This window comes from Anthonomus grandis, chromosome 15 (genome assembly GCF_022605725.1).
Source record: "Anthonomus grandis grandis chromosome 15, icAntGran1.3, whole genome shotgun sequence".
Taxonomy (NCBI): Eukaryota; Metazoa; Arthropoda; class Insecta; order Coleoptera; family Curculionidae; genus Anthonomus; species Anthonomus grandis.
In genome coordinates, this window is record NC_065560.1 from 11,813,419 (window position 1) to 11,830,078 (window position 16,660).

General features: G+C 33.1%; 1 protein-coding gene across 33 annotated transcripts in view; it reads right to left on the bottom strand.

Moving 5' to 3' along the window:
* Window positions 1-16,660, bottom strand: part of LOC126745035 (basement membrane-specific heparan sulfate proteoglycan core protein) — a 797,399-nt gene that overhangs the window by 306,204 nt on the left and 474,535 nt on the right. Inside the window, exon 2 of one of the 33 annotated variants that reach the window (XM_050452718.1) lies at window positions 3,373-3,537. The exons of the other annotated variants lie outside the window; for them this stretch is intronic. Coding sequence (XP_050308675.1) covers window positions 3,373-3,448 — 76 coding nt within the window. The 5' untranslated portion in view covers window positions 3,449-3,537. The remainder of the gene's footprint in view (window positions 1-3,372; window positions 3,538-16,660) is intronic. 33 annotated transcript variants of the gene reach the window in all.

A 16,660-nucleotide genomic window follows, 5' to 3' on the forward strand; every position in this document is an offset into this window, starting at 1 on the left:
GGGACACATAAAAAAATTTAATTGATGATGGTTTCTCGAAAACGAAACGTCGGATACAAAATCTAAAAACGCCATCAGGTAGCTCTTAAAAAGTGGCTGTAAAAAAGTGCTGTTAGTTTTTTTATATCTTTTAAAATAAGGTCAGAAAAAAATAAAATCGATTTTGACAAATTTACGTTTTTCCCCAATATTTCAATTGCGTACTTTAACTCAAATAAAATACGCAAGTTTTTTCTAATTTTACCTAGACTGTAACTTCAATAGGTACTGAAATCTCCATGCTTAGGATCCTTATCTTGAACACCCTGTATACGGCTAATGGATTATGCGAGATGGGTGGAATGGCTGTATCACTTACTTGCGGAAGGAAAATTCATAATCTGAGACATGCAGACAAGATAACCATTTTCGCAAATTTGAAGATGAATTTGTGCAAATTATTAGATAAAATAGAAAACATCAGCATAGAGGCAGCTTTCAAAATAAACAGGACAAAGATAAGGACCATGGTAACTTGTAAGTCAGTTTATGTATCAAAGATCTACAGTAACTAATACTGACGGAGGCACTAAGAAATGTACATCAAAATTTTGAAAAGCCTCAAAGTCATCGACGCAATCGAAACGAAACTGGTCAGACTAGTCTTCCAAATTTTCCTCTATGAAGTGGAGTATTGGACTCTTGAGAAAACAGACAAAAAGAGCATAGATGCATTCGAGATGTTTTCAGCATAGATGCATTCGATTCCTTGGACAGGTTGCATAACAAATATGGCAATATTAGAAAAATGAAATATTTAGAAAATACCGAGAACGCAGTTACCAGAGCAAATAATAGGCAATCTGGTCTTGAAAAGCTTGCGATATGGGAAGGCGTGGAAGGTAAAAAATGCCGGCAAGATACATCGGATACACTGACCACATTGTCGCAATAATTGGCATTCTGCTATTAGAGAACCGGAAAAACTGGAGAGACATCATCGACAACACGAACCTGTGTCAGGCATATCACGATGCCTATGTCAGGTTAACGACTAAACGACTAAGAAAAAAAAATCATATGGTAGTAGCCACAACATAGTTACTAAAATAAAACGAATTGAATTTTACTAAATTATGCATACTAACTTTAGTAAATATTATAAGCATATACAGTGCTTTCATTTCAAAACGATCCACCCTTAATAACTTTCTTAAAAAAAAAAAAAAAAACACGTTAAATTAGATATACAGGGGGACGTTTTTTAATTATGCATTTACTGAAGAAGTTCTGTCAATCACCTCCTCACCTCCAGCTAACCTCACTTTAATATGTATATCAGTATATCAGTATTTATACAGTGCTTTTCTTTGAAGTCCCCCTCCCCCCATTTATTTTTTGAACGGGTCAAAAAAAAATTTTGAAACTTGGCATAAGTAAATTGGTCTATAGATACTATTTTTCACTGTAAACTAGGTAGTTGTAAATTCCAAGATGGCGGCTGGGCGACATCTTGAGAAAAAATTTTAAATAGAAAGGGGGGTCGTGTGGTACCTCATTTTAAAGGTCTCAATGAGTACTTTATAACCCTGAAATATAAGACCCATATCTTAACTCGTTTCAAAATGGCGGCCTAATAAAAAAGTATTTTTTTTTATTTTAACGTTTTACATTTTTATGATTTTTGAATAGGTAAAAATCAGTGCACGAAAATAAATGCGTCACTATTTTATTTTGACATAAAAACGACAGTTCTAAATGTCAAAATAACACGTAAGCGCCATCTTGAATAAATGCATTAAATAAAAATCTTGTGTTACCTCATTTAAAAGGTTTTATTGAGTGTTTTTAATATTTATTACATGGACTCGGTGGACTCCGTTTTGACCTGTCTAAAAGTAACAGCCAAAAAGAACCCGCTACTTAATGCATTTATTCAAGATGGCGCTTATGTGTTATTTTGACATTTAGAACTGTCGTTTTTATGTCAAAATAAAATAGTGACGCATTTATTTTCGTACACTGATTTTTACCTATTCAAAAATCATAAAAATGTAAAACGTTAAAATAAAAAAAAATATTTTTTTATTAGGCCGCCATTTTGAAACGAGTTAAGATATGGGTCTAATATTTCAGGGTTATAAAGTACTCATTGAGACCTTTAAAATGAGGTACCACACAATCCCCCTTTCTATTTAAAATTTTTTCTCAAGATGTCGCCCAGCCGCCATCTTGGAATTCACAACTACCTAGTTTACAGTGAAAAATAGTATCTATAGACCAATTTACTTATGCCAAGTTTCAAAAATTTTTTTTGACCCGTTCAAAAAATAAATGGGGGGGGGGACTTCAAAGAAAAGCACTGTGTATATTCATATTCAAATTCACAAAAAACAAATTTAAGCAAATATCACAGAAATGTTATAACATCGTTATCTACTAATCCCTTGGCTTAGCACCAGTATCAAACTAAACGTTTAAATAACACAATAATTTTTATTTTATATGAAAGTTTAGTATAAGGTTTCACTTTATTAAAAATAAATTCTTTAGAAATTTATTTTTTCTAAAAAAATATATACCGGGTGACACAGGAAAAAGGGAACACTTAAAAACTTTTTTACTTTTCAAGATAAACAAATAAAATTTTGTATATCGCTAGAATAGAAAAGATGCTCTTATGACTTGTTAGTTCCGATTTAACAGGAAGTGACACTAACCTCTTTTTTTAAATAGGACAATAATTGGTATATTATTACGTATTTTAATAGAAAATTATATTCTGAGAATACTGATAGCGCATTTGCCACTTATTTTATGCTCATTTTTTAATTTTAAAATAAGGTGTCATAAATGCATTGAAAATTTTAATTTTTAATTAAATAATTATGGAAAAAAAACAACTCAATATGTCAAAAGATGCTCTCATAATAATTCTATCGATATACTAAATTTCATTTTTTTATCTTGAATAATAAAATAGTTGTTAAATGTTCTCTTTTTCCTGAGTCACCCGGTATATCATTTTAACATTGTTTAATAAATGTAAGTATTATTATATTAATTGCATTAGCAATATTAGTATTAATATTTATTGAATCTAAATCAATATTTTAATATTCGTACTATTACTTCTCTAATAATTTTTATAGTATCCTAAGGATAACTTATACTCTATATTTAACTAAACCGGTTTCCTAGTTGGAACATCCATCAAACTGCCACCATCCACTATTTATTGTAAAATTTTGTTAATATAAAAATGACCAAATTTTATTAATATGTAAACGAGGTTTTCACATTAATGAAATGTTTTACAGAAAACAATCAAGAACATAGTAACACAACTTTCTAATCACAAAATAAATTTTAAGCAAAAACATTATACTTTACCTGCTAATTTCACCATACAATTCACCACCAGTATCACAGTGAAACTTGTCATCACAGGACCTTTAAGGAACGCCATCGTCTTGCTAATGTCCACAAGGTCTCGCTTCGGTTAAAGCGAGACGAAGTAATAAATTGCTTATCAAACTGGGCGCACCATCTTAGAAACTAATAAATAATTCTTTAGTTTAATTTATTTTTAAAACTTTATTTGAGGTTCCTTATTGGATATAATTTAAAGCGAATCTGTTTGAATGTTCGTTCTCAATTGACCCAATAAACTTTATTAGAGACCTGCGTCGCTCTAACTGTCACATATAATAAAAAATTAAATAACCACTATTTTTAATAGAGGACGACAGCATAATTAATAAAGACATTTGTTGCAGATGTTTTATTTCTTTAAATGGGCTTTACATTTTTTTTAACTTTTTACACAAGCTTGAGCACGCAGGTGCACAAAATTAATGTGTATAATAATAGCAAATTTGCGGCTCGGAGTGGTGGTTGCAAATGCAAAACAGCCCAGAATTAGTCATTTTTTCCAGAGCTTGACAAAATTAACATATAGTATGGAGCCAGCAGCGGTCCAAATGCGTGACGAATATTGTATAAGTGCTCTTGTTTTTTCGTTACATATAACCGCTTTTTATTTTGTGGTTTTAATGAACAACATAAAGTGCCTTGTCGACGGTGATGTGACAAAACACTCATATTTGATTAAAAATATAGAGGTGGGTAAAGTGGAGTGCATGAAAATAGGTGTAAACATTATTTTGGAAGACCGTCTAAAGTTTTTTATTTTATGCAAAACTCCAGAAGCTTATTTTGGTGTATAATTATTATTAATAATGTTTTGCCATACTCACACAATGTGTAGATGCTTACTTCTTATTAATTTTTTATGAAGTAGAAGACATAAAAAAGGTGATATATAAGTCAATGCAATTGGAATAACTCTGATAGGATATAGTAGCGGCTAAAGAATTTATGTTTGTCACCTATCATGTGAAAAACCTGATAAACAATATAAACAGCAAGTGGCAACATAGTTGCGCTAAGTAAAAAGCAAAAGTTTTGACAGGTATCCGCAATAAATTATGTCTGGCTATAAACTCCCACATAATCTTCTGAACTTTCACGAACAGGATCTATCAGTCTTATTATTAAACTATTTTAATAAAATTGGTATGGAAAACGGAGCCTGACCTGTTATCTTTACAAAAAAAAAAACAAAAATCGTCTGATACGTGACTTGCATCTATGGGGGACGATGTTATAAAAGGCAACGCCTATTTGGAAAAGACACACTACACCCAGAAAAACTAAATATCCCTGCAGTAAAGTAAAATTACCTGTATTGCTGTCAGCGAAGTGTGTACGGCTCAGTAGATAGATAATGAAGTGAGCACAAATCTAGTATTCGATATCGGTTACATTCAGTATTCAAATTCTCGAATGAAGATTCAATTTATATATATCCTTATTTAACAGAAATCTTGAAGTGTTTTCCCAAAATTTACTTACATCAAGCCTCAAAGCTAAAAGCAACCTAAAATTATATAGTTTGATGAGAACATTAAAAAGCTTGAATTTGCATTGTCGTGGAACTATGGGCAGTTTGTTTGCTTGCAATGATGCCAAATGCTTATGTAGAATTGGCAAAAAAACACACTTTATAATATCATAAACATTAGTCACTTATTTTGACAGGCCTTAAACAATACTGTTCCTCTTTTATAAAATATGAAGCATTTTTTTTCATAAAATATGAATAAAGAAGTCAAAACATTTAAAGTTAAATGAATGTTGATAACGTATATTAGAGAAAAAGGCAACAACATCGCAACGCTGTTCGATCGCATTGTTGATTCCACCGACACAAGTAATCTTTATCAGTGACGTTGTCAAAAAATATTTACATGATAATATTTATTAATAATAGATTATTCTACGTTTATGACGATGGTTGTCCCTTGATATGATGTTATGACAATATCGGTATTTACTTGTAAAAAGATCGGCTTAGATCGCCTTTTTCTCATGGTACGGCACAAGTCTTTACTATCGTAACAGTTCATAAAAACACTGAAATTATTTAACCTTTGTCCTTTTTTAACCAAAATCTAAAAAAAAATACAAAACCTCAGAAATGCCAAATGTAAACTTGTGTTTACATTTGGCCGTTTATCAAGATGACATTTCACAAGAGATATCGGCTTTAGCATAATGTGTTGCCATTTCAACTTTCATAGAAGAAGTTTTAAGGATAAAAATGTTAATTTTTTTTTTTGTTTATTATGTAAAACCATATGACACTTGAAATGTCAAAGGATACGTCAAGTGAAAAATGTCAAGGATACGTCAAGTGATTTGACAGAGCCGGCTTAATAAAATAACAATTAAGTCTACATTGCATTACTATTAACTTGTTAGTAAAAATAACAGTAATATACAATAAGAATTTTGAAAAATGACGGCCAAGCGTTGCGAAAATATTAACAAAAACGATCATCAATAGGAACTATAAAACACCCTGTAACATGAAAACAATTCACTTTTCAAGATTCCTGTATATGAAGTTTTGTCTTATTTTTAGACAAAGATGCGGCTGGTAAAATATTGCGATGTAATTTCGGGGCATCCTGTATAAGAGGAACAGCGTTGGCTTTAATATTGAGCCCCGAAAAACTTCCTGCAACCAATCGTCAAGCCAATATGAGTGAAATGTTAAGTCCTCTCACGTAAGCTGATGCACATAACTGGCTTCAGATATGACACTTCCAAAGAGTTTGCTACATAATTTACTATCAAAGTCCTTTGATAAAGGAAAAAAGAGCCCTGCCATTCTTTCAAATGAGTCCAAAAATTGGGCCTAAATCCTTACTATCAAAAAGATGACTGCATAGAATAAGTAAAATGCTATAATAGTAGAGAGGTTCGTTGCCCGACTCTTTGAATTTTACACATATTATAGATTATAATTTTCATAAATTAGTTCGACATCTAGTATGATATACAGGTATTTAAGGCGAAGGTAGACTGGGACTATAGCGAATGGGATATAACAAGAGTCAACTCGATCTAGGCAATCGGATCAAATGATTCCCATATGTATATACCTTCTATTTACCATCGAAGTTTTGTAACTAAGCAGGGAAGACACAGACACGAATATCTGATATAATGCACCTGATGATAACTCGTCGAGTTACATCGATACGCTAACAGGCTAGCATAAAACTGCCTATAGCTTCTGGGAAACCGTAGCAATGTAAAAAACTTGTGTGTCTGGGTCCTGGGACAGAGAAGTATACCAGGAAATCAGAAAGTAGACAAACTTGCTAGAAGAGGATCTGCTAGTCACTTTATTAAATTAGAGCTTACACTGGGGGTGCCAATAAGTACAATACGTAGAAAAGGGCAAACCTGTGTTAAGAGACACTACCAAATTTATTGGACAGAAATGGGACAGTTGAATAAGAAGTACAAACTGAGTGGTATGAAGTATGTACAATGGAGCCTGACCTGCCTTTGCAAAAAGAAACAGAAACATACAACACATAACTTGCATTATTATTATGATTTTTCTGCTACAGATCCCTCTGGGTTCTTGAAGTAGACATAGAAATCTAGGTTTAGATCATTTCTTGTAGTTTTATGTAAGTCTTTTATACCATAAAGTAGGGTTGAAGTAAAAAATGATCTTACAAGATTTGAGGTTTGTTGTACTGCTGCTTTTTGCATTGGTAAGACTGGAACTATAGTGACAGATTCCACTCCCCACATCTCCTTTGATAATGCTACATACTTATAAATTTCTTAACGTTGTTATCGTGGCATCAGTACAAATACAGGAAATTTATATAGTAAGTTTGATTTTCTTTTCTATTCACTACAGTTATATCGAATCTGTTTTAGGTAATTGGAGCATTTGTTATCATGCCTTTATCCCAGTATATCTTGCAAATAATTTTTCTTCGATGGGATTTGGATATAGTTCGTAGTACCCTGGTAGATTGGATCTATCAAATCCGTATAGTTTTAAGTGTTGAATATATAACTTCCAAATACAGTATGGTTGTTATATTACTACAAGATATAATGTACGAGTAGTCTATGATTTCTGGGCTTCAATTACGTTTTCTACATTTGTCATTATTCATTTGTTTGTGAATTTAAATTGTCTTGAATTTACCTGAATTTGAAAACCTCTGGAATGTGCTTACGGTAGATTCGAGTGGCAATAACTTAATCTTGAATTGCCAGAAGGAAAACCTTTTATCTCTGCGAATAGAGACGCGCCATCCCACGAAAGCTTTAAAATCGATGTTGTCTTAGATTATGTGGCTGTATCCGTAAATTTTCCGAGACTTCAATTATATAGTAAACGCTTCAATAGAAGGTATTTGATCATAGGGAGTGTGATCTTTATGTGTTAGTTTTTTGTCCACTTTCTTGGTTACATCACAGAGGGTACTGATTGTTGTGAAAGTAGTACCTTACTTGTTGAGCTTGATTAACTATTGCTGAGTTGTTTACTATCTATCGTCCCTCTTATACCAAGTTCTCTTGGAAGAATATGTCTCTCTACCGCAGACTTTGGGTGGCTCATTCAAAATGTTGTCCGAATTCTTCTTATTTTTTGTTATTGTTATATAGGTTAATTGTAGACCAGGACACCACAATAAAGGAGCATGTTCAGCACGGAATTCCATTGATCGCTATATAGAGTTTAATAATGAGCAACGTGAGTCGGGTTTCCAATTCTTATTCTAGTTATTGCTTGATGGGCTTATGGTTGACTTGTTCATTTGTCACAAGCCTAGATATTTGTAGGGCTTTGTATTTATAACTGATATTTGAAGGTTCTCATTTGTGGCAAAGGATTAGTTTTAAACTACTTTACCCTTCTTAATTATTCCAGTCATACATTTTTAAGTCTGCCTGTCATTCCGTCATTTTTGCTTGATGTATATAATTTTATGTCATCCATGTAAAGGAGATGAATTGGATTAACTGTCTTCTGTTTTAATGGTGTGGCCGTACCGGGTTCGATTCAGTTCTTTCGAGATTTGGCTCAGAGACAATCAAAACCATAATGCTCTAAATATATCACCTTAGTATATGTATATCATTTTTTATTGGTATTTCGTTAGATTCTTATGCTCTTATTCGCAACGATAATTTGAGTTTTCTAATTGGCGATTGTGGTTTGAAAGAAATATTTTATTTTTAAACCTATCTTATGGGCTTTTGAAAGCCACAAGTGAGGTACGGCATCAAAGACCTTTTTATAATCTACGTATGCCATATTTAGGTTTCACTGATTTTTTCTTGAGTATTTCGTTCCACGGCTTCCTCTTTATCTTGTAAAAAGATATTTCTGTAAAATGAAGTTGTAACATCTTTTTTTAAAAACTATATAAATACGTTAAAATATATATATATTTTTGTGGTAATAGTGGCCAAATAAAAGTGACCTCCTACTAAGAAATCTAAATAACTAACGTAAAAAATTGGCCAAAATAAGTTTAAAGTTAGTTAGAGCATTTACAGCAAAAATGATTATGTACATTAAAAAAAAATCAGCTAAAGTTTGCATCTTGGAGTCAACTTAAATTTTATTTACGTAATATGAAGTTTATTACTTCATTATAAAAATGTATCAATCAAATAACCTCATTTGATGGCCTTCAGCATGTAGATATGAATTAATTTTAAATGTACTAATCCCCCGTATAATAATCAAAGTCAAATAAATTACACATCTAATATATCACCGGGAATACTGCATTATACCGCACTGGTATTATTAGGATTGAAATTATAGTTGTAATATATCTTTATGTGTTTTGTCTGATAATAAAATGCTTAGCTAAAAAGATCTAATTTCTTATTTAATTTAAATTACTTTCATAAAACATATAGATTGCTTTTGACAAAACATTAATTTGTATGTTCTATAAATACATTATTGACAAACTGGAAGAGTGAAAATCTTGTTTTTAGATAAACCTTATAATTGTATTTTGCCAGTAGATCCACGATAGTCAAAGCAATCTTAATATTTAAGTAAGGTTTATAACGCCCATTAAACATATCTAGGATATCGTTAAACCAGTTAAACACATCACCTGAGATGACATACCACACCGACTAGAAGCATGCCCAAACAAATTATTTGCTCTTAGGGTAACTATGAAATTACTTCTAAATTTAAATTCATATTTTTCTGATAAACAGATCGAATTTCCAGTAAGTATGGGATTGTGCTTCTCCATTTACAACTTTCCTCTCTTCTTTAAGGTTTTAACATAGCAGGTGGATGTTAATATTTTGCGCTATTGTTTTTTTTGGTACAAAATTATTGATTTTTTTTATCTCAATATTATAGATGTAGCATTTATTTGCTCGACGTCACTCACCTGGAATAATTTTTAAGCTCTAATCATTTTACACATTTTCTTGTTCTTTAATTTTATTTTCTTTTATATTATTACGAGACCTTATTTACAAATTTGTATTTCCTAAAACTAACCTTTGTGATTTAACTTTTTTTAATACAATAAAATTCATGCAAAATTATTAATATTATAAGGATTAAATATTACTAGCGCAATTTAATGTACCGGTTCCTGATTCTAAAATTGAAAGAGACGACCCTCTTTTATGGCCACCACGTTCACCCGATCTTTCTTTTGGGGATTTTAGTCCATCGGAGGCAGTGACAAGCATATTTTATTAAAAAAAATAATGCATACTTAAATCGACTGTGGCAAGTGGTACTCAATTACTGAATTTATCGAAACATAATTTCCGCTATTGAAGCATAGTGCTAGTGACGCGCTCTCAGTTGGCGCGCAACATCTTCAGTCAGTTGTGTTGGTTATTCGTTGACACTCAAGTTGTTGCGATCTTTTAGTTATTAGAATTTTATATAATATTGGTTTTTCTATGACTATTTTAAATATTAATAGTATTAGCATCCGCAACATGATGGCATTCAAGTATGTTTTTAAATATTTTAATTGTAATATTCATTAATTTTTTTTCTCATCATTTTTTAATTTAGTATTCTTTTTGTAATTAGTTACCTATTTAGGTAAAATAGTTATTTACGTGATAAATAGAAGTTTTATCAAATTTTTTTAATAATAATGTTATATGCAACAAAATACTTCTTACAACAACTTCTTATGAAATCGTCGTAATATAATATATAATATCAAGACAAGTATATGCATTAATAGTTAAAAAAAGAATTTTATACTTTTTTCAGATTTTTTTTCTTGTTCTTTTTATTTCTTTTTTTTTATATGTTATCTTTTCGGTAGAATATTTTCTTGGATTCTGAATAGTCTTAGATTAGGGTAGACCGGGGATAAAAGTGCCACGGGGAGAAAGTGCCACTTGCCGTCATTTCTTTAAATTAACCGAAATGCGCTCGACACTAACATTCTAAGATCAGTCCTATACCGCCGCCAGACGAGCCCATGCATTCAGTGTTCTAGTAGCCGTGTAAGCGAAAGGACGCATCATTTTGTGTTTTATGCCCTAGTACGTAAGTATATTTTTTGTTCGGAAGAAGCTATTTTTCATCGAATTTAAACTAGGTAAGTTTGCTCTGATACCTTATTGATTCCATTTTCATACAGTGCTGTCAAATCTTCAAATTTCAGATTCTTTGTTCAGAGTTTTTTTGTTATAATCAATAGTTTTGGAAAAAAAACAAGTTGGGGTCTAAAGTGCCACACACGTTCTATGTGGCACTTTTTACTCCACTATGTAGAATGATTAATTAAATGTTTTTTTTTCAAAATGCGAACTTATGCCAGGAAAACTGGAAGGGGGCAAACTTCTTTAGAAGAAATGCATCGCGCAGCTGATCTTGTTACACAAAATGGACAGTCCATAAGGTCGGTAGCCAAAGATCTTGGGATATGTAGAGTCTCTTTGAATATATTTATTCAGTGACGCAACACCGATATAGACACAACCTTTGGATATAGATCAGCACGTAGAGTTTTTAATGATGAGGAAGAGACAGCACTTAGTAAATATTTAACACAGTCTGCACAAATATACTTCGGTTTGAAGTGCGTCGACTAGCATACGAGTGTGCAGTCCAATTTAATAAAAATATGCCAGACTCATGGCGACAAAACAAACAAGCGGGAGCTGACTGGTTTGCAGCGTTTCTAAAAAGAAACCCACGACTTTCTATTCGAACACCTGAGGCCACTATTTTGGGAAGGGCAACATCTTTTAACAAGAAAAATGTAACCGATTTTTTCGATAAATTAACTAATGTTTTGGAACGCTACTCATTCACTGATTCCTCCATATGAAATACAGATAAAACTGGAGTTTTAACAGTCTTGAAACCTCTAAAGATTGTAGAAGTGAAGGGGTCAAGGCAAGTCGGTGCTCTTACTTCAGGCGAAAGGGGTACAAATGTAACACTTACAACAGCAGTTTCTGCAAGTGGGCTTTGTAAACCACCTATGTTTTTATTTCCCCGAAAGAATTATAAAGATTATTTTATTCGGGGTGGACCACCCGACTGTATTGGTACTGTATTAGTACAAAGCAATCACCAGTCCTTTTGTTGTTAGATAACCATATTTCGCATTTAGCTATATCAGCGTTAAATTTGGCGAAATATAATGGCATTGTTTTATTATCGTTTCCGCCCCACTGCTCGCATCGGCTGCAGCCATTAGATGTGGGTGTATACGGCCCGTTCAAGAAATACCTATCTTCTGCCCAAGAAAGTAATGCCGGAAAGAATATTACAATTTATGATATTCCATCGATTGTTAATTCAGCTTACCCCCTAGCGATGTGTCCTAACAATATTATAAATTCTTTTAAAAAGAGTGGCATTTTTCCTTATAATCGGGACGTATTCTCAGACATTGATTTTGCTCCAGCATATGTCACAGATGGACCAGTTCCCCTAACGGAAATGATAATCAGGACAACCAACTTCTTGAGAATGAACCACAAGTCGTCAAGGAAAATCTTCAAGGACTAATTTTTGATGAATCTTCTCAACAACCAAATGAAAATAGTCAATATCCTGCCCTTAATAAAAATGACCAACCGCAAAATAAAGAATGTAAAAAAAATATAAACAATGCCGAAAATCCAATTGCTGGACCATCTAACATTGATAATCTCTTGAAAACATTTTCTCCACACATAGTAAAACCCCTTCCCAAAGCAGGACCTCGAACAGGATCGGCAAAGGGCAGAAAACGTAGATATACCGCTGTGCTCACAGACACTCCCGAGAAGAACGCCCTAGAGCAGGAACAGGCGGCAATAAGTCAGAAAAAGATGAAACAAATTAAACAAAAGGCAAAGCAAGTTAAAAGAAGAGTTTACTCAAGCGAGAAGAATCAAGACTCGAATTCCTCAACCAATTCGGAGGATGACGTCGTTTGCCTAATATGTTGCGATTCATATTCACAGAGCTTGTCTTCAGAGGAATGGGTGCAATGTAGAACCTGCAAAGTGTTAGCTCACGACAAAAAGCTCTATTAAAAAAAAAGTAAAGCCTCTATTTAAAGGATTACCCGAATAATTATAGACCAATCTCACTTTTACCACGTCTATCTAAAATCATAGAAGTGTTGTTTAAGCCTGATCTGTTGATAACCTCCCTCACTAAGCACAGCATTTTAAGAAAGTGTCAGTTTTATTTTCGGAAGGGTTTAAGCACGATAACCACAACTTGTCTTTCTAGAAAACATTTATTTAAGCTTGAGTATTAGTGACGTAGACACAGCGGTCTTCTATGATTTCCCCAAAGCATTTAATTGCGTCAATCACAGAATATCACTTTTTCGATATGATTTCAGTGGTGTTGCTCTGGAATGGTTCGAGTCATTCTTGTCTAGCAGAAGGCACATTGTCCAGTCATTATCTTTCCTTGCATCTCTTGATTTAAAAGGTCGTTTCACAATTTTTGCATATGATACTACGAATAACTCTAAAAGATCATAAATCAATAATGGAAATTGTAGCGGAGGATTTAAGTAGGTGTAAGCAATGGTGTGATTCTAACCTTCTGTCTCTAAACATTAATAAAACTAAATTATGGAGAGGTTACAACTTGGAGTGAAGATTGGTGATTACGTGGATAAGCTTATAAGGCAAAGTGCTCTTCAAAATCGATTTTGACTCTTATTTTGTGATTAATTTCTCTCTTTTGACCATCTTGTCCATATGTCTGTCATACCCGTGTGTATTTCAGCACTTTTTGCTCGTTGCTTTCTTCTAAATTTATATAAACCATATTTAACATAACAACCACAATACATAATTAATAGCACATACATATGAGGGCCCAAGTCCCCCCAAAAGGATTGCAGCTGAATATCTGAAGGGGGATACAGGACCATTCCTGGTAATGATTGAAAGCAAAGAGAAAGAGGGAAACATACTGAATATTCACCCAATAAGATTGGGTAGAGAATTAAAAAAAGCCAATATTCAAGGTATCTTCAAAATTTCAAAGAAAGGAAAATATAGACTTGGTATGGAATTCAACACCGCTTAGTCAGCAAATAACTTCATGGCCCAAGATGAATTCTTTAGCAAGCATACGATAATAGCATTTATACCATTAAGCTTGATTACATGCAAAGGAGTTATAAGAGGAATACCCACGGAAGTCACAGAAGAGGAACTTATAGAATCAGCATCTACAAACCTACTCAAAAGATGCTCACTATCAATTCTAGGTGGGAGAAGGCTCAATAGAAGAACAGAAAAAGAAGGCGTAGTGGAGTATGTACCCAGCTAAACAATGGTTCTTACCTTTACAGGCAAAAAACTCCCAATAGAGGTGGATATTGACTACTACAGAGCGAAGGTTAACGTGCTCTTATATGCAGAAATTGCTTAAAATATAGGCATGTTAAAAACACATGTCGCAGTAAGAAAAGTTGCGGAAAATGCTTGTTAGACCATAACGAGGAAGATTTTACCGCAGTAAAGGACTGCTTATACTGCCACAAGGACCACCTACCACCTGATAGAGCATGCCCCGAGTACTAGAGGCAGTAGGAAATTCAAAAGCTGATGGCATTTGAAAACATTTCCTATTATGAAGCAAGAATAAGGGTCCCGAAAAAATATGAAACCACTGCCCCAACCAAGAAGACAACAAATAAAGTGGATGAAGTAACTTACACATGTAATACCGAAAACAACCCAAATCTCTCGAGAAAGGCAACAGAAACGGTGATAGAGGTTCACCAAATAAGAAACGTAGGACAAAACAGATTTACACAAAGATCATACTTTAATGTGACTAAAACTCAGTCTACAAAAAGGAGAACAACCACTGATTTGAAAAAAGCCTACAAGGAAGCGACTTACACAGAGGGTGGCCGTGCTCCATCAACATCTGAAAACATGTTAAGTTTTATGAAGAATCGTAACTCAGGGGAGTCATCAGACGAGACCCAGGCAACCTTGCGTCAACTAATAAACATATATTTTAAGCCAATCTAAAGTCATTAAGGAAACTATAGGGCTCGAAACACTGTTTAAAGAAATTGATAACATAACCAGAGAATATGAGGTGGAAAGCGAGGAAGAGCTAATCTCAGTTTCAAATCCTCCAACAAATGAGGAGAACTACTACACACCAGCAGAAGATGACAACCTCTACTCCCAATGGAACTCAGAATTCTAGTGTGGAATATCAACGAAATAAAAATTAAACAACAGGACATAAAACATGTAATAAATAAACAAAAAATAGATTTAGCATTAATAAATGAAACTCACCTAAAACATAAAGACAAAATCACAATCCACAACTACACAATTGAAAGACTAGGCAGAGATGATGGCTATGGAGAAGTTGCCTTCCTGATCAACAAACAAACCATGTATAGTGAAGTACATATCCCACTAACACTACCGGACAACTTCCAAATAAAAGCAATAAAGGTTGGAAACCTAACCATACTAAATGCATACTGCCCACCAAATATAATACCAACAAAGGAAAAGTACAAATAAATTTTAAATCTAATGGAAAACCACACAATATTGTCAGGTGACTCAAACACACAAAACCAGCTATGGGGATCAATCAGAACAAACCAGAGAGGAAGAAATCTAGTGGAGGCTCTCCAAGATATGGACAATATAGTAATCATGAATGATGGTAGTAAAACACGATTAAAAGCAAATGGAAATAGCTGCCCTGACTTAACATTGATGTCAGCTATAAATGTAAGTGGGAAACATACGAGGACCCTATTAATAGTGATCACATACCTATAATCATTACTATTAACGCTGAAACAAGATATAACCATAGTTCGCCACAATCAAAATGGAATACAAAGTATTCAAACTGGAAGAAATTGCGAAAGAAGATACCAATCGGCTTTGAAAGAACAAATGGGACCAGTTAATGGAAAGTCTGTATGTGCAAAACCAAAATCTAAATACACTTACTACCACGCTTACCACCCTAGCTATTTAATCCTTTTATCTGGCTGTCTTGTGTAATGTTCTGATAGCCACAGAGCGAGAAGAGAGTCTATATATGTTTTCCTAATTCCTAATTTGTCCAAACTAGTTAAACCCAGTAAACCTATAAAGTCACCATAAAAGGATGCAAATTCAGACGTGTCCAGGCACACCTTTCATTGAGGCACGGGCATTGGTCGGCCGTCAAAAGACGCGAGTCCATTGTAGCCGAGGAAGAAGAAGAAGAAAACTAAATTATGGACATTTCAGTTTGTTTGCAATGATCAGATAAGTATACGAGATAAAGAACTTGAATCTTCCAGTTAATATAAAGTCTTCACAAACTTTAATTTGACTGGGAATAAAGCAAGTGTGTAAGTTTTATTTCATGTTATTTTTTTCAATTTTCAATTTTGCTTCTGGTGATATTTGCCTTTTTCATTGAAAATATTGTATTCTGCTAGCTTCAATATTTTCTCCTTCTTGTATTTTATGTTAATTTGCCACTTATTATTACTTTTTAGTCACTATTCAGTTTCAGTTTCAAGTGCTGAATGTTTTATATGTAAGGAAAAATAATTAAATTATTATTCTCAATAAAATGCCAAACAGTTTATCCTACGTAAGGATTCTGATATTTTTTAAAACACTTTCAATCATGCTATGAGGCAGACTTGAGCAAATATTTAACAAAATACATATATTTTATAATATTTACTTTGTATACTAATCTATTAAAGCACCCACCGCTTATAATTTAAATTTTATTCCTCATAAAAAATTCTCA